We start from the raw sequence: 24,527 nt of genomic DNA, 5'->3' as shown, positions 1-24,527 counted from the left end.
ATTGTGAGTACAGAGGAGCCTGTAGTAATTAGGAATTCCGCTTGCTAGTAATTACTAACACTTTCAGGTTTGCACCTTGCAGGTACATCATTGCCTTGTCTTCTCAGCCAGCAAAAAGAAATCTGAGATGGACTGTTAGGATTGCCACTGATTATAAAGCAGGTTTTCTTGAGAGGCTTATTCTAATTTCTGAGCACTGTATGTATAGAAGAGCAGTCAGACTATGCCAGAGATCCAGTCTGGACATTTGGGTAGGGAGTGCTTTATTTGTCAGTCTGTTGGGTTTTTTTTTTCCCATAGTTAATTTCAGTTGTCAAAATATTCCCATGGTTTTCTTTGATTCTGTTCTTGTTTGTTAGATGTGTGAGATGGGCTTCACTTTGGTATGTTGAGTAGCAAGAGCTGGTCTCAGATAAAATGAACGTGCTTAAGAATATTGCTTACTCATGTTGTGGTTTCTTTTTAGGTATATTCGGTTGTATGGGAGAAAATTTAGCAAAGAAGATCATGTGCTTTTTATCAAATTGTTGTATGAGTTGATAACAATCCCAAAGCTGGAGATCAGCATGATGCAAGGTTTTGCACGCCTGTTGATAAACCTGTTAAAGTAAGTACAGAATTCTGCTGACTACTGAAATTTTCTTCTTTAAGCAGTTGATCCAATTCACTTGCTTCATATTCTGTACTTTAATGTAATAGTGTGTTCTACTGTTGCTGCACTTAACCTTCTCTGCACAGATGGTCTTGGTTTAAGAGATTGCATTACGTGAATGCCGTGCCTCTTTCAAAGCCATACTGGTGGTCATGTGAGTAAAAGGAGGACGGTTGTTTCACGTTACAAAAAAGCAAACATCAGAGAGCTAAGTGTTAACACTGAATCTGAGACAGAGAGAAGGCGAAGGCTGTCTCACAGCTCAGTAATGTTTATTTCACTTACTCAGACTCTTGCTGGAGATCTTGACAGCTTGAGTTCATGCAGAAATGATGTGTGGCTTGTTTTTTGCTGCCTGACCTTCCTGCAGAGTGTGCCAAATGCTGAAGATAAGTGTGATTCAGAGCAGCATTCCTGGTCTGGGGTGTTCTGGTGTGCGCTCCGTGTAGATGTTTAATCCTAAAATGCTGTATTTCTTTTATTAGGAAAAAAGAACTGCTGTCCAGGGATGATTTAGAGTTACCGTGGAGACCGCTCTGCGAAATGCTGGAAAGGATATTATACTCCAAAACAGAGCATCTTGGATTAAATTGGTTTCCCAAGTAAGTCTGCATTTTGAAACATTTGACTGGCAATAAGTTCCTGTGATACATAAAAGTACAGTTAAAAAAGATACTTGGTTGATATTTCAATGATCTGCCTTTCAGTAGTTGCATGTAGGGCTGTGCTAAATCGTGTGTATCCTTCTGCCAATAACTTGTATTTGTTATGCTCTTTCTTCTGAATGCAATCAAGTTCAGCACTAAATATTCTGAAGTGAGGGTCTCCGACTTGCTTTGGGATAATAACCCACGGCTTAACAGAGCTAATGTTGACATTTTAAACAGTATGTAGGTGAACTGACTACTGTTCCGTGTATTAACACAATAAGGATGTGGGGGAATAAAAGATGGAACTGTTTTTAAATAAATGCACTGTAAGCATTCCCTGTGTCTGTGCTCTAGATGTAGATCAGAATGTGTATGAGAATAGTGAGATGCCTTCTGTAAGAAGTAAGCATGCACATCCCAAGCGATGGTACGGTATAGATACATCAGTCTGTAACTCAGTTAAGAGTTTGAGGAATGGTTTGCAGATTTTAAGAATAAAAACTTTATTTCTGCTTTCTTTGAGCTGCCAGTCCCCCCCCGTCTGCCAGATTGCCAAAATTAGTTTTAGTGGTAATTTCAATTAGAGGAGGTCCTGCGCTGCATATTACAAAAGATATTATATAGATAATTCAGCTTATTTGAACTGAAACTTCACATAAAAGTGAGCGAAAGTCCTTATTTACTTTAAAAATGGCTTTCTTCCTGTCAATATTAAAGTCTTGTCACTGATTCCGTTTGCTGAATGCAAGATCCTATTGCTGGTATGTGACACAAGCAGAAAGTGCATGTAGCTTTGTAATTTGCTACAGAGCTTTAATGCTGTTTAACTAATGTCTGCTGGCTACATAGATGGAAAAATAATGTTGCTAGTGAACTATCTTACAAACCTGTGTTATTTTGCTTACTGTAGATACTGCTTGAAAGTGAAAAAGGAGCAGAGCCTTTTCCAGTTTGATCCTTTCATGCATATGCCAGCACCTGCCTTAACTGTCTGTGGGGGTGTTGACTGGTCGCTGTTCATTTACTGTGCGAGAGGCTGGTATGGTGGCAGGGAGACTTCTGCTTAGAGGGAGGGAAAATGAAGCTGGGACAAAGATAGCTGTTGGGATGTCTGTCTGAAACATCTAGCTTTTATTAAGAGTAGCGCCTCTAGACCTCATATGCAGTGCGATTTGTTCTCATACGGTGCTTTTTCATTTTGTTTAAGCCAACTTCGAAGGGTATCTTTTTGGTGGATGTCAAGAGAGATTTTTAAAAGCTGAGTTAATTTGATACATAGCTGATAATTTAACTACTGTCTTAATTTTATTTATTCTTTTTTTACATTCAGTTCATATCGACCAGGCATGTCTTCACCTAAAACATTTGTGCTAAATGTATTACATAGGTGGTAAGAATGACTTTTTTTGTTCAGCTCTGGCCGATGTGTAATCTTCTGCATGTTCTGTTAGACCGTAACACTTGTCACACAGGTGTAATTTCTGTGTAAATAATGTATTGGAAAACCAACTGTTAACATTACACCACTGTTTATGAGAATGTCGCACTGTATGTAAGCATTTCTAATTGGGAAACAAGATAGCGTGTGTGAAGTGGCTGATCAAGTGGCTATATGCTAACTAATTTAACCAGCATATGTATCTGAAGGGTCAAATGAAAGATGAATTTTACATTTGAGTAATTGTAGTGTCTGAAAACGGGTAAATAAGCATCTGTGCAGGAGTGCATGTCACCATGCAGGTCTACTTTGCTATTAAAAACCATGGAATCATGGAAAGTGCTTGGGCAGTGAGCTAATAGATTCTGGAAAATAGTCAGCAATGACCTTGTCACTGTGAAGTGTGAGACAGAGCTCCTGTGTTGGTAGGGTCTGCTAGGAGTTTTCACAGTAAGACCAAAACAAACAGAAGATTTAGCTTACACGTAAATTCAGAAGTAGTTTTTTAGGGGATCTAAGTGGAAGTGAAGTAGTCATCAGGGAGAGACTTCAGCATTGCAGTGGTTTGGATTTGTGTATGTATTTCTTTGGTTGGGTTTTCTTTTTTTGGAAGAAATTTGTTCCACTAACAAGATACTGATTTGGGGCCAACATAGTTGGAAATTCACTGGAATGATGCCATTTGGGAAGCTCCAGCTGGTTGCTCTTTTTGTTGTCTTCAACTCTTATAGTGGAGCGTCCACTGTAGGCTTAGAATGCCCCTTAAGGCCTGAATCTGTTATGAGAAATTGAAAGAGGTGCTTTTACTGCTTTTTGATGGTGTAGGAGTCAGTGTGTCAGTTTGTATGAAGTATGAAGTGAAATGTGTTTCTCTTTGAAAAGGCAGAAAAAAATAGGTTTACAAATGACAACAATTACGTCCTTGCTAAATGAGGAAGATGATCACGTAGAGCCAAAATGATGATTAGTGACAAATCCACGTGGTGTGGTATAATAATGTGATGCTAATCCTTCAGGTAATAAGGAGGAGCAAAAGCAGAGGGATGAGAAGACTTTTTATCTCACTAAATGAACACTACTGGTAATTAATAGCAGATACCTTTGGTGTGCTGCTGGTCCGTGTGGCTTATGTGTGCAGTTGTTTGCTGCTGTGCTCGCTTAGTCCCCAGCTAAGGGTAATGGTGCAGCAGCACACAGCAATTTGCTAGCACAGTAATTGTGGGTATTTGAGAGGTTCTGTAGTAATGTTTGTGTAAAAAGCATAACAGGAGTGGAACAGAAGCCACTGCTAAGAGATTAGAGAAAGCTGGTTCAACTGATAACGAAAACAATAGCCAGCAATGTCTTGTTCTCCCCAGTTACAGTCTTTCTGTCTTTTCTAACTGGTAGTCATCCAACTGGACTCTGGCAAGTTTTCTGTGGTTAGCCTGTGGTTTCACCGTATCTTAGATGGAAGCTTCCACCCTAAAGAAATAGCTTGCTGGGGTTTTATTGTTGGTTTGTTTTTCTGTCTTCCTTCTGAACTTGATATCAGAAGACAGGGAAGGAAACCCCTCTCAGTCTTTCTCCTTTTTCTTTTACTTGCATGCTCAAATTGGACTTAAAACTTGTGAAAGATTTATTGATTTCTGGCCTCTAGGATTTGTATCTTAAAATTCTTTTGTCCTTTGATTCATCGCAGGCATAGTTTACTTCAGTAGAATGTAATAGTGAGGAATATGTGCTTGCCACACAAACAGTTATTGTGTAGCTCTTTAATTGTCTCTAGGAACGTTGCTGGTTTGTGCTTTATCTGCTCTTGGAACAACCGTTACCCATTTCCTAACTCTTTCAAGAACTGTATTCACTTTGAACTAGAATCTTTATGAGTTTCTTATGGAGCTTTGTCTTCTTTTTGTTTAATGAACTGTTAGACATTTCCCTTTGTATTTTAGAAGCTGTTAGTAAAGCCAGTTTTCATTCTGTCAGAGATAACATTTACTTTCTCACTGGTGGATAGAATGTGCAGAATTTTGCAACTTCTGGAGTACTTATTGAAGTGGAGCAGTGTGCTGAGGGCTGGGTGGGCTTTTGTTGGCTTGCAGTCTATGTTGAAGTGTAAGAGTAAGTTGTGCACACACCCCATTGCTTTAGGGGTGGTTCATTCTTTTCTGTCTCCCTTAGCTTGTTCAGGATCAGTTTAATTTGTGTAGGACTAGAGAGAGTGTGTGCATGCTCTGTATTGGTGTGTCCTGAAATGACTCATCTAAACTGATCTTTGGTAAGATTCTAAAGATGATAAACTTGTATCATCTTTATTCTGATCGAAATAGCATTTCTGTAGCTTTACTTTATTTTGTTTTATTTTTGTGGTGATCTGAAGAATGCAGTTTTGTCTATTAAGGGTACATAAATGGATCTGAAAGATGTAAGAAGCTCCTTTGCCTGAACATGAGCTCAGGGAACGATCCTTGGTAAAAGTGCAGTTTAGTCTTGAGTTGGTCTTGCAGTGAGGGCTGGAGCTGACAAACATGGAAATGGACAGCCGCTGTGGTTCCAGCAGTCTCTTCTCTCTCCTTTGTTCTTTGAGTTTATTCTAAAGTTTATTTTAATCCTTTTTTTTTTTTTTAATGGCTTGGCATCCTGTGACAATCTATGTTAAAATGCTGTAATAATTCTAGAATGTATTTTTCTACTGTGAGTAAAACATTTAAAAATCAGCTGTTAAAGCGTGAGGGGAAGGTAATGAAATAACTGTTGATTTGCAGATACTTTGCTTCTCTTAGAATCACTAAGTAAATAAAAATATAAAAATTTAAAAAATCAACAGATTGAAAAGGTCAGATATGGTATATAGACTTTAATAATAACTTGATGGATTCTGTTGCCTTTATTTATCTGAAAAATCCACAAATTTATTTCTGATCGTATTTTCAACTTCCTCTGAAGGGTTACTTTTGCTTTGCTGGTTATTCATGGATTAAATGCAGGATGTTATTTCTTAGAAAGGGTAGTAATTCTTCACTCAATAGTTAAAACTTGGTGAATATCATAATGCTCTCTGAAATGTAGAACCAGGAACTTAGGAAAGCAATTTTAATCTGTATTATTTGGTCTGTGTGAAAGGTGATTAGCTGCTGCATGTTCACTGGAGACATCTAATTGCATCAACGTTATCTTAAACTCTTGAGGCAGAATCGTCAAATAGTTCTTTACTTTATGCTGTCCTAGAGGTTTGGTAATACAGTATCCCCAATGTTTTCTTTTTTATTTCAGCTCTGTAGAAAGTGTCCTAAAAACGCTTGTGAAGAGCTGCAGACCGTAAGTTAACCAAGTCTTCTGAAATCTTCTATCTTTAGTATTGCTTTGAAGAGGGGAAAGAAAAGTATTTAAGACAAACACAAAGCAACCCACCAAACCCTATTAGCCGTTCTTTACCTCTTTTACCTCACCATAAGATGTTTGGGTTGGAGTGCAGAGGCTTTTCTGTTTTACTGAAGTTGTGAATGATCAATACTTCAGGTTCGTAGGCTGCTTAAGGTAGAAAACTAAGGGACAGACGTGTTTTGTGTTGTAGTGTTTAGACAAACTGCGGGTATCTTAGGCTGTAACTTTTTTTTTTAATAGTGTTGTTTGAAAATCCCTTAATAGCTAATTAAACTAGTATATCACTTGATAAGGCTGCTTTGTTTTTCAGGTTTTTAGCTGTTACATTTGCTAAGAATGTGTATGCCTGAAGCAGTTTAATTAATTTAGCTAGCAGCTTGAAAGCTGCAGAGCTGTAGAGACTTAAAATGATTTGTTCTTATATTGTGTTTTGTGAAGGTTAAGTGGAGTTGAAGAGCACCTATTTATTGCCACTGTCTTAATGTAAAACTAAGATTTATGATAAATAGCTTAATGAATTTAAATGTTTAGAACCAAAACCAAGCTATGCCCCCAAGATCTCCTCCTCCCAGATTTAAAGCCGAGTCTTTATCTATTGAATGGTTTTCTTGTCTTCAGGTATTTTCCAGAAGATGCCACTGCAGAGATGCTAGATGAGTGGCGGCCTTTGATGTGCCCCTTTGATGTTACCATGCAAAAGGCTATTACCTACTTTGAGCTGTTTCTGCCTACTACCCTTCCTCCTGAGCTTCACCATAAGGGTTTCAAGTAAGTATAAGAGGATGTCTATTGGTATAATGTTCTGTTACAAGTGATTATCTGTTACAGGATGACTTTTGAAGTCACTCAGGTAAACCAATTTGTGTGGTGTTTCCTTTAAGTATATATCTCTTGAATTCATGTTGTAAAGAATGATATGCTCATTTAAAAAAAGTAGTATGGAAATGAATGAGTGGATCAGAATAGCTGTACATATTCAAAAGCGCTTATTCTATAAACAGTCTTTAAATTAAAAATTCCCAGATTTCAATTTTTGCAATGGAGCAGCATTTGTTTACAATGCTTTCCGAATTGTTTTTCATGTAGGAGATTAAACTTACTGGGATCTTCTCATTCAGTTCTACCTGTTTCTGTTTGAGCATAGAATTACTGGGGACACAAATGCCTCCAGCCTGGTCTACCAGCAGACCAAATGGTAGCTTTTAAGAGCATTTGTGGAATTCAAGAAAGAAATTCTCCTTCTGTAAAAAGTAATCTGGGGGCATTTTATTGCCTGTTCTGAGTTTATCTTCTCAAGAGTAAAGCACACAATCGACAGCAAAGCAAACTAAATTGAATTGAATGCATTTTGCCCGTAAAAGAATAGTAACACAATAGAAATTATTAACCATAACACAGTTTTAAGCACCTGTATGCCTCTGGTGTAGCTTCTGATGTGGCTTTCACATAGGCTGAAGTTACAACTGTTATGAATTTGAGAATGAGGTGGAGGTTTTTAACCTACTATCAAGACGTAGAAATGTGAGACGGTCAGAAGTTTGCTGTGGGAAATTAGTTCAAAAATGAAAAAGCATCTTGTCCTTCAAATGTTTCTCTGGATCGTGTTTAAGGTGGGGTTTGACACATTAAGTGTGTGTAGGGACTACATAAGCTGGCTAGGGCAAGAGTTATATTTTCAATACAGGATTGGTGAAAACTCCCAAGAAAGGAAGTGAAAATGTGTAGGTCCCTCCAAAAATAACACCTCCTGTTTATTTCCATGGAAACTACAACGCATACCAGAGCATGCTAGCACTATTTGATAGAGCCAAGTCTCAGTGTACAACACTTTTTTCAAAATAGTCACCATCACTAGCTGTGCTTTTTTTTTTTGCCATCAGTGAACAACAGTCTGCATCCATAGGAATCTGCATCCATAGGAATCTGCATCCATGCTCATAAGAATCTGCATTGCCATCCAGAACATGGCCTGTCTTTCATGTCACTGTCACCACTGCTGGAACACATGACCTCACTGTGCTGATGTTCACATTTTTGGTCTCCATAAATGTTCAGCAAGCAGCAGTGAATGTCAGTGGGTGCCATTTTTTCCACATAGAAGAATTCAGTCCCATACCTTTGCTTCACATGTACTTCCATGTCTGATGGCACTCTGTCAGACTGCTCTTCTGCTGCCATCTGTCACACAGAAACAAAGTGTAACAGAGTATTGTTGGGAAGGTTCAACCTCTACTTCTGTCCTCCCGACATCTGCCTCTGGGCCAATGTCATGAAACGTGAAGCATTACTTTCAGAGCAGCCCTCATTGTTTGTGAATGAATTTAAGCAAGGGACTGGCGTGGAGGATTTGCGTCCTTGGATTCGGATGAATTCAGAATAGAAAATAGTGACAGTGGTAACCATTGGTCAATAGGGAAAAATGTTAGATTTTAAACTGGAAGGGAATGAAGTGTGATCTGTTTTCATTCAGTTTGCCTGCACCAGAATGGCAATATATGTTGAAATGATGAAGCTGAAGTAGATAAGGATCAGAGTTGGAGGTAGGGAGGATACTATAGAAGATGAAGTGATACAAGCATGTCCATGTTGATTGCATATATTTTTTTATTTTTTTTTTTTGTATGAGTTAGAAGGGCAGGTGAGTTTCTGAGACCACCTGGCAAAATGAGAAATAAATGTCAAGTAGTGGAGGGGTTGCTTTCACAACATAAAAGTTACTTTATGTTCTCTTGCAGGCTTTGGTTTTCTGAATTTATAGGCCTTTGGGTTTCTGTTCAAAATCTTCCCCAGTGGGAAGGGGTAAGTACTGATTATTCATCTTCACTAGAAGAGATCCATTTAAAAATTCCTACTCTATGTTATGAAGTTGAACAATGATCTATTTAATGGATATTTTTTCTTTCTACTGTTATGAGAAGACAATGGTGCTAATGTCATGACTGTTAGCAAGAAGTTATTGGCTGAATAAAGGAGATGGCACTTTGTGCTCAGTGAGCATTATTTAATCACCATCTCAGGCAGCTTCCCTTTACCATTGGAATGCTGGCATTTTTTTGAACTGCCTGCTAACATTTACAATGATGAAAAGAGCTACTGTGATTTCTATAACTTAGATTCTGTGAAATTGCATCTTTATTCCTTGTGACATTCTTCACATCTCTAATTTTGAATAGTAATGGGGTATCTTTCCATTAGAGCTCGTGTTCAGTCATTCTGTTTTATTTTTTTCCCTGCCTTTTAGCAGTACACTTGTACTGCTGTCCTCAGTGTAAGCGAGTGTATACCTAACACAGAATGTTTTCCATGCCTTTTAAGTTCAACTTTACTACCTCTAAAACAGGTACACTTATTTTGAAGTGCAAAGGATTTTAAATGTAACTTCTGATTTGCAACCCTGCCTTGAATTTGTGTTGAAGTCTTTCGGACATCGGTTTTAGTGTGCTTCCCTGCTTGTTCTTGTCTCTATTACTGCATTAATTTCCTGTAGCCACATTGGTGGCAGTGTTCCATTTCTGCACTGCACTGATTACATTTTCATATAATTCCCATACTACCTGTGCGACAAGGGCTGCTCTCAAAAGAAGTGCCCTAAGTACTGCTGGATGACGTTATCTGCTGGATATGACATCATATCCAGGATGACGCTCTAAAACTGTTCTAATTGCACTACCATTATTACGTGCTTCCATGTTTAGAGTCTGTTTTGATCTTCAATTATCTGTCTTCAAAGCAATCTTGCAGAGGTTAGTTTCTTCTACTTTGCGGTGACTGCAATAAGTTGTTGTCATCTTTATTTTAGACACAATAAAGAGCTCTGCTCACCTTGGCCAAGAATACCATCGGGCTGTATCTTTCAAGTAAAATCATCTGCCTGCCTTTTCATACACATCTCATGATCAGATATGAACTTAAGAAGTGCGAAGAAAAATATTCTCTACACAACACCCCGGGCAGCCTTAGTGCTGTTGGTGTCAGCTGATCTGTGCCTTGGCTTTACTGCAGTGAAATTTGGCAAATGACCAATGTGCCAATTGTATGTGAACATAAGCTCATTGACCATCTGGCTTCTTTCGCTAATCTCCTGCCTGTGTATACAGGGAAGACTTCTCAGTGTCATTGCAGAAAGCTAATTCCCAAAATACCGTGTAATATAACCTTTGTAGCCCATTCTCTCTCTGGTAGTTTTTGTGTCAGAAGGCTCCTGTACAGGTCATCCTAGTTTGAGTTTGGTTTCCTCACAGTTAGAGGAAGGCAGTCTTTGTTCAAACAAATGGCAATTTTCCAGATTTGAGCAAGTTTCATTTATAATTGTCTATAGACATTCCTGCATCTTCCTGATGGTTATCCAGAAAAGTGCAATTCTGTCTCGTCTTTCTGCCAGAAAGATGACAGCCTGTACTTTTAGAACCATTATTTGGCTTGTTTCTGTCAACTAGTTTAAGAAAAGAAACATCAACACACTTTCATAAGTAAGCAGCTGTCTGTGGTATTTTTCTCTCTTCAGCTGACTTTTGACAGTTTGCTCAGAAAGCGCAACATTTTATTTCTTTTTTTTCCCCAAAGATCTTAGTTCATGTTTCCTTTTCTGTCTTGTTCACCTTCTAAGGACAGGATCTCTCTTTTCATAAGCCTGGATGTAGATCAGTATATACGTGTGTTCTGACTGTACAATCCAATTTAAACCTCTGTCTGCTGCAAGCTTTTTCTCAGCTTGCTTTGGCAGGAGTTGGATGTGCTGTTTGAAGGGAAGCTTCAGAAAGAGTTGCCTTTGAGGTGCATGGGAAAGGTTGTTTTTTTTTTTTCTCAGTGAGTATTGTCTTGTATCAAACAAATGTAATCCATTTAAGAAATTGTGAGGTTTGTCTCGCTGTTGTGGTAGTTACAACTGTCTTGAATTGCATTTGTGGTTTTCAAAAGCTGTTTCATCCTTCAGGCTTGGAAGGTGAACTGTACTCCTGTGAATCTCTCTGAATTGGGCAGGATTATTTCAAGGCCTCTGCTTTTGACTGCACTATAGCTTCAAAATACTGGTAGAAACATCAAAGTCTTGGATACCTGACAAGTATTTCCTTACTTGAACAAACTCATAAAAGGTGTGATGGTTGGTTGATCTTTCTCATGGTCAGGATGTAGGAGTTAGACACACACTCTCCCTCTCTTTGTGTAGTCCTTTTAAGTCCCTGTTCAGAGGACACTTTTCAGTTCTGTTTTGGACTCGAGAGACAGTCATGACACATGCAGTAGGCTGTCTTCAGAGATAGTCACATACTGCTGTCTAGTCTGCAAGCTGATGCCTGGGACTTCTACAAGCCACAGAGATGTATAAACTGAAGCTTAAAACATGCCAGCCATCAGCCACAGGCAAGTGCATTTTAAGTAGGATGGGTCCTGTAGAAGCTAAATAGTCCTTTGAGATATGCTGGTTGAGTTCTCCTTTGTGTCTGTATATAGGCTGGTATCCCCTTTGAGCTCACCAAATAATTTCACTGGTGAGGAAGCACCATTAGATGAACAAACAATTGCTTGTTGTGGTGCTCCAGCTCCGAGTACTAATGAGTGGCATGGTGTATCACTTACAATCAGGATTGCAAAGAACCTGGGTAATGCACTGGCAACCAAAGTGGGTTGCACAGGGCCCTTTTCCTTGTTGGAAAGTAGTAGGCTTTTGGATACCTGTGATTTTTCTTTCCAAGCCTCCATATTTTTCAGAGCCTGTCTTTCTCATCCTTGCATATAGGAGGACTACTCATTTGTATGTTCTCTTCAGAATGTTCATTAGGACACCTTCCATCAACTGATGCAGCTGATCATCTGGACAAAGCCTGTGAAAGTAGAGAACAAGTTTCTGTTAGAGAAGTTGGTGAAAACCCCAAGCCAGAGCCTATTCTGTTGAAAAGAAAAAAATATATATCTTTTTTTCTTTCTTCCTTTGCTTAAGCTGTATTATGATGGGTTCACTGAGAAATCTGTCTTATAGCTATCACATGCAGTCTGTTTCAAACCTTAGCTACAAAGATGAATAGTCTCCTACACCCAGCTGATCGTTTTTTGTTGTTGTTTTTGAAGTGACATTGCTTGAAAGACCCTGAGCCTTAGTAAAAATGAGGTTCACAAGTCATCTGCTCTGTGGAAGCTACTCCAAAGGGAAAAAAATTCCAAGCAAAAGCTAAAGTCTTTGCAAAACATATGACATACAGTTTAATTTTTTTTGGTCTGTTCATCTGTTGTCATTCGGAGTTGCTGCAGAACAGTAAATAGTTAAGAAGATCTAAAATGCTGGCGAATGCATTCTGTCTTTCATGTTAACATGGAGAGCAGAACACAGAAAAAGGGAAGGGTGTGAGTATATCTTCCAGAAATACTATATCTCAACTGAATAGTAATAATAGAAAAATTTCAAGACATAGAAATGTATATTTTGACAGGCTGTGTCTCCCAGAACTTAGATCACAATTAGTACTTCTTCCCTGCTTTGCAGGGGCTCAGAAGAATGTGTTGACCTCCTGCAGGTTGGATTCCCACAGGTGCATTGTGAAATACGGTTGCGGTCGGTCCTATTAGGACTGAAATCTCCCTTTGCAGATGTTATAGTGCTATGGGTAGCTTTTATTTTGCACCTCTAGATTGAAGGGTTTTGTTCATCCTTTATAATTTATTCTAATAATTGTTTCCTTCTTCTGCTCTTGTTTCAGCATCTGGTAAATCTTTTCGCTCGCTTGGCCACTGACAACATAGGGTACATTGACTGGGATCCTTATGTACCGAAGGTAATACTTTTTGTTTTATGAAATTACGTTGTTTACTTTCAGTGTTAACGTTCAAAGGATGATGCATGTTCCCTTTGTGGGTCTTATACTGCAGAGCCCCAGCTTTTTCAGTTAGATACATTCATTTGAAGACCTGATTTGAGCTATCCTTTTGTAAGAAAAACCTCTGGAAGTTGGTACTGCTATCACCTGACTTAAAGCCCAACCAAAGCAACAAAATACCTTTCCATATAGAAGTGCTGTCTGAATATATATGATTAATCCCCCTTGGAAGTAAATGCTAATGACATTCATTTGATATGTACCACTTTCCAGTCTTTCACCACACGGATTTTTAAAGATGTTCATAGTAGTTATATTGTTTAAAAAAGTAGTTATTAAGACCCTCTTGTTGAAGAGAAAATTGTACGATTTTAATGTGTTTGTGATATAAACATTTCTGAAATTGAAGACTGTTTCCTTGCAAGGTGTTCCTAATACAGATTGAAAACAGTAATTTATATTTTATCTCAAAGAGTAAAAGCAGAAAATGAGACATAAGTACAACCAAACCATTATTCTTCACTTGGTACCAGTGGTATTAATTAGTGTTTTTACTAACTTGTGTTATGCTAAAAAATATCAAAGGCTTTTGACTAGAGGTCTGCCCCACTATTTTGTGCTATGGTATTTGTAACAGACCTTGTGATAATGGGAGAAAGAAACACAGAATAATGGCATGTCTCAAGGTGTTAATGTGTTAAATGCTTTGCTGATGAGACATTTAAATGGAATATTTAAAAATAATAATCAAGATCTCCAGAACAGTACTGGTATTTACATGATGTCGTTTTACATCTTAACTTCTTTGGAAGAGTAAGATTTAGCTTTTTTCTCCCAAATAACGTGGGTGGGTTTTGACTGGTTGCTAAAATCTTTCCTGACAGAGTTGTGGTTTAGCTGTTCTTTTGAGTTAACTTCAACTGAAAAGCTAGTGGTTTTGTCTTTTTGTTTTTAAATAAGCTGGTAACACTGACATTTTTTCAAGTGTATATTTTTGTGTTTGCACCACAGTACTAAAAAGACGTGCTTGTGTAAGGTTTGGCTTTACTTCTCACTGCTGCTCTTTAGCATCTGCATTGCTGTTGTGGTCCCATTTGTAACAGAACGTTTTGGAATTTGGTTTCGTTCCCTGTTGTTATTTGTTACATTTAAATATCTTAACTGTTTATTATTTTATTATATTATTATCTGTTGCAAACAAGGAAAGGCCCATGACTTTCTATGTTAGCGTTCTGTAGGAAGTGTTACAAATCCAGGTTAATTGTTCCTTTTTGGTGGGGGTTGTTGTGGGGAAATGAGAGTTATGAAACAAAATGAAGAGAGATGCATGTGTTTTACTTCTTTTGCATGAAATGTAATGGAAATGGTTGGAAAACTATTCATTCTCTCCTACGTGTGCCACCTCTTCAGCAGTGTGTGAGGAGAATATGTATTGTCTGAAGGGATTTCAGGCTATGCATATTTCATTTCATTTTTCTCATGCTGCTAACTTGAAATCTAGACTTCTGATTTTTTCAAGGAGTGAAAGTATTACGGCTTTCTTGTGAAAATACTTTTTCTGTCCTCACCTCACACTTGCCATTTGAAACTATCTGCTCCTAAAAGTGTAGTTACTTTGCCCAGAAAATATTTGTTCCAAGCAAACAAAACTTCACAGGAGTGTTTTGCCATGGTAGCTTTCTGCGCCGTTCCTATTTCATGGCTGACTTACAGCATGCAACCTTTTTTTCTTCTTTTTCTTTCTTTTTTTTTTTTCAATACAGATTTTTACCAGAATTTTGAGGAGTTTAAATCTTCCGGTGGGAAGTAATCAAGTTGTGGTTCCAAGATTCTTAACAAACGCTTACGATGTAGGACATGCAGTAATGTGGATCACAGCCATGATGGTTAGTAACTTTTTCATGAAGTATAACAAAAACTGTTAACACAAAGCTTTAAACAAGCAAGCATATGAAATAATGTTCTGTTCAGCTCACAGCAAAAGCGTTTTTTAGGCTAACTTTTGCCCAAGGATTGTTTAAAGGTAGATTGTTTCACTGTCTGCGTGGAATGCAGTTCCAAGGTTTATTTCATAGCTGCTGTCTGTGGCATTCTGAAAGAGCTAGCTATGAAGGCCACTGTGAATGCATGCCTAAGACCTCCCTACCTATTAAACCATTCATTTTTAGAGTGAACCTCATCAGATCAGCTGGATCTTGCTAGTTAATGCTGAGTTGAGGGTTGCATATTTCATTCTGATGTTTGAAATATGGCTGTGGTAAATGAGTACTCTCTTTTTCTTGAACTATTGTGTGTTACCTTTTCATTTTAACTTAGCCTGCGTAATAAAATTCTGTGCTTTGTTTTTCACAGGGTGGACCAAGTAAACTAGTACAGAAGCACTTGTCTGGGTTGTTCAATAGCATTGCTTCTTTTTACCATCCTTCAAATAATGGACGTTGGCTGGTGAGTTTTTGCATGTCAGAACAATAACTTTGGTATAAGCAAAGCAGAACTGTTGAATCAAACGTGTTGATGCATTATGTGCTCTAGTAGCCGGCTTGTCTGTTGGTTGTATCGTAGTTTGAGGATTTAATTTTCAGTTTGTCAATACTGTGATTCAAGTTATACTTTTATTCTCAAGCCAGGAGCACATTATACTCTTTCATGTTGCTGACCTACCATTTCTAAGCTAGCAAAACCCGAAACAAAAACACATTTTTAATGTGTATCTAGTCTGGCAAAGCTTGACTTTTTTTGTGGTGTAGCTGGTTTAGTCTTCTAATACTTAAGAATACCCTTGTGATAGCTGATAAAAGTACAGGTTAAAATGACAGAGTTGGTCTAAGTTGTGTCAGAAGAGCTGACTTGTTCTAGCATAGGATGTTACTTGAGTGTGATTCTGCAGAGAATGCACTCGTGTCCTAATTAGTGGTAAGTAATCTTGGTTATTGACTGCATACCTTGAATGAGTTTCTCATTTAAAAAAAAAAAAAACATTCTTTGCAGGTTATTTGTTAGTATTTTGGGAACTGAAATTTAATGATGCGAGGAGCCTTGCATTTTAGAGCTCTTCTGAATTTTCATCTACTATAGCCATATAGCTTTGAAATACTTGCTGTGTTGGTCAGTTAGCACCTCAGTTTCTAATACTGCAGGGTGACTAACTAGCATTTCTCACGTATTTAACAGAACAAACTGATGAAACTACTTCAGAGGTTGCCCAGCAGTGTTGTCAGAAGGCTGCATCGTGAGCGCTACAAGAAGCCGACTTGGTTAACTCCTGTGCCTGATAGTCATAAACTTACTGATCAGGATGTTACAGACTTTGTAGAATGCATTATTCAGCCTGTTCTTCTGGCTATGTTTAGTAAAACTGGAAGCCTGGAGGCTGCCCAAGCCCTGCAGAACCTTGCACTGATGCGTCCTGAGTTAGTAATTCCACCCGTACTTGAGAAGTAAGTATGAACTGCGTCAGCCTCCCTGTTCCCTTTCCAGCAGGTAAATACTCAAAAGCACTTACCGGATGACATGCGGTCTCCTTGCTGCAATGAATGCTTCCAGTGAGAGGTGTTGCTAAATTAAGCTTAATGAGCTCTACTGAGCAGTCAGCTGAGGGGGAGGACGTGATTTTTTCTGGGTTTATTTTTTTAAACATCTGGTTAATGGAATGTTTCTGGGAGCTGTCCATAGTTTGTGTAATGTAGGGCAGTCCCTCAGATTGTCTGCATTTCTGTTATCATTTTCTGAGAGGTGGGGGTGAGTCAGCTTAAAAGGCAACTTTATAGTTTACCAGCTGTGTTGTGCTGCCTTGTCAGCTTTGTCTTAGAGCCAAATATGAGTGGTGATACTGCGTGTTTGTGTAATGCTTCTGTTTTGTGTCAGGATGTGTGTGTTACGGATTGTTTAAAATTAGTGTCATTGCTTTTGACTTGGTAAGCAAATCACAGAAGTATGTGTCCGTATAAAGTAGTTGGTTTGTATGACTACTAATGCCTTGATGCCTGAAATTCCAAAGAACTAACTCCTTCCTGTCTTCAGTGGAAGCTTGCTTTCTAGGCTCTTGCCCTTGTTTCCTCATGCAGTCCTTCATACTTTACCAGCTTGTGCTGTAAAACCAGTGGAGAAATGAATTTGTATCGAAAAGAGCCATTCCTGAGTTCCATACCATATTGACTCAGCTGTTTATGAAGTCTTGATTAATCTGCTTTTATATGAAAATATTTCAAGCATAACATTTCTAACAGACACAGCAGTGAACATCAGTATTGGGTCTGACTACTGCTTCTATTTTGAGAGCAGACTGAACGTCTGCTCTGTCGATAGAGCTATCCCTGATAAGTTTGCCTTGGCTGCAATTGTGAATTCATTTTGTTGAGAAGATGTAGGTCCTTTATGCTTTGAGTGATGAAGGGCAAGGGTAGCACTATGACTCCTGTTTGAACAGTAGGTTATTGACAGCTGTACAAAGTGTTACACAGTTTGCTGAGAAGTACCTACCGTGAAAATAAATAAATAACTTTAGAAATGCTGGTAACTTAACAGATTTTAAATTAAAAAATAAAATTGTGAATGCATTTCAATTTCTCTGTTCATAGGCAGTTGAGGCAGATTTTCATGCACACTACACAAACCTTACACTTCAATGTACACAGCTTCCATCAGCTTATGTAGTGCTGCTGGCAGTAGAATGGTGAGAGTTCTGTAGTTAAGGACCACCTCCTCATTGCTAAACCACCTGCAGGAATTCGGCCTTAAAACAAGAAGAATGTAATAGCATTGAATCTAGGGCTACACAAAGTTACTAATTTCCATGCAGCAACTGCTAACAAATTACCTGATCCTGAAATTTTGAAAGAAACAGCTGTTAATATACAAATGTTAAGTCCATTGGGGAAAGATTACCAAAAGGACATTCTGAACTGTTGATTTCCTTAATCTTTTCTTGCAGAAGCTGTGTACCTTTTTGTAAAACAAACAAACAAAAAGACAAGACAAATTGTTCTTTTATTTTCTGTGATAAAACAATGATTTTCCTAATATGATTGCTCCTGCACCCTATAGAACATATCCTGCACTTGAGACACTGACAGAACCTCATCAGCTCACGGCTACTTTAAGCTGTGTAATCGGAGTAGCTCGGAGTCTGGTATCTGGTGGGAAGTGGTTTCCTGAAGGTCCAACACACATGCTACCTCTACTGATGAGAGCTTTGCCTGGAGTGGATCCAAATGACTTCAGCAAGTGCATGGTGAGTGTATCAACCTTACCTCTTCTTTGAATGTACTTAGCTAATTGACTCGGTCTGAAAGCTTTTGTTACATTTGTATGAATGCAAGGAAAACTTGTATTTCCAGAAATTCTTCGCATGATTTTGTTCCTGGCACAACACTGCTTGCAAAGACGTGAAAATAAAGTTTCTAACTTAAGATAATGCCTTTGGCTTGTTGGACTGCCACGTGGATCTTTGACACCAGACTGTGATAAGCATTGTTCTGATTTTTTGGGCAGCTCTAAAAATAGGTGTTCCAAATTTGGTAGCAAATACAGAGAACCTTTTATTTATTGCTAGGTTTCATTAAGTCAAGTCCCAGAAGCCCATGTCGTGAGGGCTTCATTTTCCTTGACTACTCAAAAAATTTTAACATCAGCCTTTTTAGCTTCAAAATCCAACAGAAAAGTGTTATTTTACCAGAAAATAGTTTTCTTTGTGTAGTTACAACTTTGGTTAGTTTTTCAACCCAAAATCAGAAATAATTGGGTGGTGTTTTGGACTGAAAGAATTGATCTGTAGAATTTTTTTTTATGTAATGATTTGTTTTAGCTGCCATACTTTAATTGGGAAAGCTTTTTAATGTGTAGAATACAGCATTTATTAAAGAGCTGTTTGCAACTCTCAACAGATTACATTCCAGTTTATTGCAACATTTTCTACTTTGGTGCCTTTAGTAGATTGTTCGTCTGTGTTGCAAGAAAGGGATGATCTCTCAGAGGTAAGAGCACTGTGCAGTTGTAAAAATGAAACCGTAACTTACAGACTTCAGCATAATTTCTAGTCTAATTGTGTTCAGAAGTGTAGTGTGTTTGCTGCAGTCTTTTTATGGGTGTGAGCTACGTTAAACAAAAAATGTTCTGCACAAACTTTATTTTTTTGTTGCATTTGCTTCTAGTCAGTGTGGTGGAGCTGATACCAGAGTTGTTTTAAGATATACACTTACCTTTAACATGCCTTTAAGGGCTGTTTCCCTACAATGGGAAACTATTGCAAAATACTTGTACTCTTGAGGTGTTCCTGTATTTAGGTTTCTCTTTTCTGATTAGGATGTTATTGCTGTCTCTTCAGATCTTTCTTAATCTCCTGTGTTGAAGAGATAACATCATTAGACAGGGAGCACCTTTTCTTTTTTAACTTTGCTGCCTCTTCTTTATTAGCCTTGGTCTCCCTGCCGGTTTTCCAGGAGTGTTTTTAATACTTTGTCCTTTTTCTTCTGCACATAAAAATAAGGAGGGAACGGGAAATAATTTTTCTATTCTATTCTTTCTATTCTGATTTTCACTAGATTTTTGATTCCACTTTTGATAGAAATAATTTGTGTCCAGCATGTTCTGAATGTGGCAGCACCAGTATCCACTATCATAGTTGGAACTGCCACATGGAAAATTGGGTCTACTGTTTAGGAGACTTCATGTAGCACTGAGAGCAGCTAATAGCTACAGGTTTTGAATGGCCAGAGTGCTACTGGAATGTTAATTTCCTTGCCCTGAGGCTGCAGCACTCCAGAGCTGACAGTGGAGTTTGTATGATGAATGTGTAATGCAGATATGGCAGCAAAGACCACTGCCACAGTTGGCACTCACTGACAGGCTGCTAGAAAGGAAGATCAGTAGTAAAGGCTGAAGGTTGTATCCATAGAGATGAACCCCTTTTCACCTTGAGAGGCTATTCTGGCCAAATATCAAGGCCAGAATGCTTGATTGAGCAGTGCAAAGTATATGTAGTAATTGTTTTCATGTACTCAAATCTATCCAAACTCTGTTTGGTGGGAGATGTAGTCTGTGTCATGTAAAATTTAAATGTGCTTTTGAAGCAGTTGATAGAGGGTATCTTTATATTATGTTTTCCTAAGAAAAGCCAACCTTCTGTGTTCTTTTGGCATTGGAAAATTGTAGGTGGAAAGAGAGTTGTGCTCTGCAACAGCAGAATTTGAAGATTTTGTGCTACAGTTTATGGATAGGTAAGTATGCTAAAGATAGGTGAAAGCTTGGCATGAAGAACTTACTACAAATTCCCAGTTGCAATTAACTAAAATTGTACTTACTGTACTTACTGCATTTCTTTAGGTGTTTTGGACTTATAGAGAGCAGCACGCTGGAACAGACCCGAGAAGAGACTGAAACAGAGAAAATGACTCATCTAGAGAGTCTAGTTGAATTAGGTCTGTCTTCTACCTTCAGTACAATCCTTACTCAGTGTTCGAAAGATATATTTAAGGTATGTAAAACATGGCACTTTCTGTAGAACTTTGAGTCTTAATTTTCTGTTGTGAATTGCTAGTGAGTTCAGATTCTTCCTGTGTTATCCTGTTAGGATCTCATGCATTTTAGCCAAGGAAGGGGTTAGGAGAATTTGGGACTTCACGTGAATTTGCTTTGTGATTTTATATGCATCAGTACAGAGTTCTGAGCATCAGGAGGCGCTCTTTTTGTGGCCAATGGCTAGAGTTCTTTCTTACAGCTTTATCACTTTGTTGTTTTAGGCAGGGGTTTCCAAGTCTTTGGATGTTAATGCTGACTTACCCAGTTCCTGCTTTCCTCTTTTCTCCAATCTCCCTCGTCTTCCACTGAGCAAAAGAAGCAGTTCAGGGAGCCATGTGGCTAATGAGATCAGAAAAACAATTTGTATTAAAATCTCTCAGGGCTGGTGTGGGGTATCCATAGTGTTACACAGGTGGATTCTTTCCTTGTTGTCTGGGGGTAACACACTTCATTCTGTTTATATTTTGTAAATGTTTTGAGATGCTGATGGCACATTTTGAGTCATTGCTTTGGATACATAGGTATCATTTTGGTTGGAATCTTGCAAATGCAGATTCTTCTTTTTTCCTTACTGCGTGTGATTATTTTAGTAGTGAACAACCTACATATATGCTGACTACTAAAATAGTCAATTCCTTATTTATTTGTTCAATAAGGGATGCCTTGGCTTTATTTCACTTTTGCATGAGAAATAACGGTTTTCATGTAGGCAGATTGCGTCTTATCCAGGGAAAGCTGCTTTCCTATATAGTTTCTCAGAAGCATCCCTAAGCTTTGATCAGTCAGCTCAGTGGATCTCACCTCCTTTTTTCCCAAGGTGAACATTTTAGATGTCTTTCCATCCTAAAGCTGGGTGTCCCTTTGTGTCATCAATTACAGCACTGTGTGTTTTTAAACTTGGAGAGGACCCAGGGGAAAGAATTCAAACCTTCCCATAACTGAATGGACTTTAGTGACAGTGGATCATGTCATGTTATTTTTCATGAGTACAGTAAATACAAAGGTGGAAAAAGCCATGAAAGTCAGCAAACTAGGAAACTACTTTGGTTAACCTTCTTATCACTGCTGTTTTGTAGCAGCATTTTTGCTATAGCTCAAGGCAGTAAGTATGCAGATAGGCATAGGTGCACATAAACTGAGTCAAATGTACTGATACCATTTAAGATTTTTTTTTCCTGAGCAGTTAATTCACACACAGCTTTCTATCCTTTCTATTCTCTAGTGTAATTAAATTGAGTGGTTAAGTTTTACTCAGCTTCAGGCACTGTACTGATTTGTCTTCTCTGTTCTGATTTCTAATGTGAATCATGTCTGCTATCATATATTTAAAAAAACTATTATGTACAGATGCTGCCTTCTATGTTTTTAAGATGAAACATTTTTGTTTTTGTTTTTAAAAAGCACATGAAGAGCTGACCTCTGTCCTTTTCTGTTAATTTTAGGTTGCCTTGGAGAAGGTTTTCAACTTTGCCATTTCAAATATATTTGAGACAAGAGTTGCAGGTCGAATGGTTGCAGATATGTGTCGAGCTGCAGTAAAAGTGAGAGAGGATGCTCTTATTTCACTTATTTCTAGTTTTAGTTTATAAAAAAAAAAAAAAGAAAACCAAGAAGTCCATACTGCTTTCTTACATGAAATCTTTTATATCTTAAAAATACAGGAGGCTCTTAATATCTTAAAATTAAAAGGTTGTATTTAGCAGTATTTTCTTAATTGCTTTTAATGAGTGTTTAAAAATCATAGAATTGCTTGGGTTGGAAGGGACCTCAAGGCTCATCAAATTCCAACCCCACTGCTACAGCTGGGCCACCACCATCCAGATCTGGTACCAGACCAGACTGCCTGAAGTCGTATGGACTCTAGATTGAATTGCTGTTAATTTGAGAATAGCCTGTGCTTCTTAGTAACAGTATTAGAAGGTTTGTGTCAGTGTCAACACTGAATTTGTGATGCATCTTTTTAAAAAAACTATTTGTAATGGCTTTTCATAATGCTGTTTCCAGTGCCGTCCAGAGGAATCCTTGAAACTGTTTGTACCACATTGCTGCAATGTTATAACTCACCTCACAGTCAGTAAGTTTTTAATGTTTTTAATATTACACTTGCTTTGTTTTGGATTGACTTTCGTTAAGCATGAAAATAATATTTAGAATTTCCATGGCTGTTCATCATTTCGTCTCAATAATGGAAAATTATTTCTGTTCATTATTTCTTAGGAAAAAAAAGAAGTGCTTGAGTAATTTCTTGGCAGAAATCTCTGCAGTGAAAAGAGCACATTTATTTATTTAATGTTTGGAGACACTTTGAATTGTGAAGTGATTTCCTCAAAGTATTCAAGATTTTAAATAAGTAAATTTCGGTTGAATGGGGGTGAAATATTAGTTGGAAGTTAGCCATAGAGGGCCTGTGAGTAAATTTTTGGAGCACAGGCATTTGTTCTATAATTTCACTGGCTTGCAAAACCTGCCTGCAGCGTGGTTACAGCAGTGCTGTTTGTTTGTTCCTCCAGATGATGACGTGTTACGTGATGAAGAGCTAGATAAGGAACTACTTTGGAATCTTCAGCTTTTGTCAGAGGTAGTGTAAAGAATACTCTCACTGAGCATGTATGCAGTTGAGCCTTATTTGATGCCTCTGAAAGAGCAACAGAACTGAATACTGCTGTTAAACGTAAATGTTTTATGAATGACATTGCATAACTTCTCTAAATGGGGTGTAGGTAGATGTCATTTGAAGGAAATAACCATGGGGGTGTACATGGAATAATATTAAAGCACTTATTACAAACAGTTATCAAAGAGTAGAGAAAGGGGGTTCAATTTAGGGAAAAGTGTATTGTGGTGAAGGTAAATGTCTTAAAGTGCATCTCAATATGTATAAACAATGCTAGAAAACTTTGAACAAGATCAAGGGGATCTTGTTCTTGTGTGTTACTTCTTCAACAGTAGAAGTGTTAGTTTGTGTGCTAGTTGTGTATCAAATCCAAATTTTGTGTGATGTGCTGAATGAAACGTGGTACAGGATCAGTTGAGTGGTGTACTCATCTCTTTAGTCCTCCAGAATATCATCTGCTATATTTACTTTTCTAACGTTTGTCTTTCCTGTTAGATCACTCGAGTGGATGGAAAGAAGTTGCTACCATACAGGGAGCAGCTTGGGAAGATTCTGCAGCGAACCCTACATTTAACCTGTAAGCAGGGTTACATTCTGTCTTGTAACCTACTGCATCATCTTCTTCGTTCTGCTACACTTATCTACCCCACAGAGTACTGCAGTGTGCCAGGTGGCTTTGACAAGCCTCTTTCTGAATACTTTCCTATCAAGGCAAGGATTTTCATTTATTTAGGATTAGAGGATTTGACTTTCTTTTTAAAAAACAATCATACACAATATTAATTGTTTTAATTTGGAGATTTCTGAACGTAGGTAGCAGCAATGGAAAGTGTAATTGAAAGATGCTTTAAGCTTTTAAATGTGTAGAGCAAATATCATGTTTCTTAAAATTATTGTTAGCAAAAAATGAATACTGACTTGTTTTGAGTAATTATATAGCATGACATGTTTTATGATGTGTGTGTTTTACAATGATTGCATGACTACAGTAAGGTAAAGCAAAAGTTGTCTGCTCGTGTTTCTTAATCTTGTAATTATATGATGCCTTCAGTTGAGACCTAGCTATCTTGAAATGCAGTGTTAAGGTTGCAAGAGAGTTTTGCTGTTCACTTAAATATCCAGTCAGAGAAAGCATTACAGCACTGGAACAAACTTAATCTTTTACCTGCTATATAGCCTTTTCTTTTTCCTTTTCACATTACTTGATAAATGTTATCATTAGATACAGCAAGTAATGTTGGAGACATGCAAGAAAGGAGTGTAAATAAATCACTGCAAAACTGTTGCCAAAAAGGAGATATAGTATTTTTTCAGAATTTGCAATAATGTTTCTCTGGCCAGATTCAAATTCAAAAACAAGAAAGTTATACTTCAGTTACACCTTAACAGTCCTTTGCCTTTTAGTCCTTCCAGATATATGTTATGTTCCAGGTGTATGCAGACAGTATATTAGGTTTGGGATTACTATGTTGTTTTTTCCTGA

General features: G+C 37.9%; 1 protein-coding gene across 2 annotated transcripts in view; it reads left to right on the top strand.

The window, feature by feature from the left end:
• PSME4 (proteasome activator subunit 4) overlaps positions 1 to 24,527 on the top strand; it is a 64,133-nt gene that overhangs the window by 5,738 nt on the left and 33,868 nt on the right. The window contains exons 2-19 of one of the 2 annotated variants that reach the window (XM_048935219.1): positions 467 to 607; positions 1,138 to 1,254; positions 2,633 to 2,692; positions 5,996 to 6,040; positions 6,725 to 6,874; positions 8,842 to 8,905; positions 12,799 to 12,873; positions 14,679 to 14,801; positions 15,268 to 15,360; positions 16,087 to 16,352; positions 17,959 to 18,145; positions 18,798 to 18,887; positions 20,065 to 20,129; positions 20,236 to 20,386; positions 21,873 to 21,971; positions 22,435 to 22,504; positions 22,941 to 23,008; positions 23,540 to 23,755. In XM_048935219.1, the coding sequence (XP_048791176.1) occupies positions 467 to 607; positions 1,138 to 1,254; positions 2,633 to 2,692; positions 5,996 to 6,040; positions 6,725 to 6,874; positions 8,842 to 8,905; positions 12,799 to 12,873; positions 14,679 to 14,801; positions 15,268 to 15,360; positions 16,087 to 16,352; positions 17,959 to 18,145; positions 18,798 to 18,887; positions 20,065 to 20,129; positions 20,236 to 20,386; positions 21,873 to 21,971; positions 22,435 to 22,504; positions 22,941 to 23,008; positions 23,540 to 23,755 (2,080 nt within the window). The remainder of the gene's footprint in view (positions 1 to 466; positions 608 to 1,137; positions 1,255 to 2,632; positions 2,693 to 5,995; positions 6,041 to 6,724; positions 6,875 to 8,841; positions 8,906 to 12,798; positions 12,874 to 14,678; positions 14,802 to 15,267; positions 15,361 to 16,086; positions 16,353 to 17,958; positions 18,146 to 18,797; positions 18,888 to 20,064; positions 20,130 to 20,235; positions 20,387 to 21,872; positions 21,972 to 22,434; positions 22,505 to 22,940; positions 23,009 to 23,539; positions 23,756 to 24,527) is intronic. The other variant, XM_048935220.1, reaches the window with a different exon arrangement.

This window comes from Lagopus muta, chromosome 2 (assembly GCF_023343835.1).
Source record: "Lagopus muta isolate bLagMut1 chromosome 2, bLagMut1 primary, whole genome shotgun sequence".
NCBI lineage: Eukaryota > Metazoa > Chordata > Aves > Galliformes > Phasianidae > Lagopus > Lagopus muta.
The sequence above is the reverse complement of the archived record's forward strand: the minus strand, read 5'-3'. Positions and strand labels throughout refer to the sequence as shown.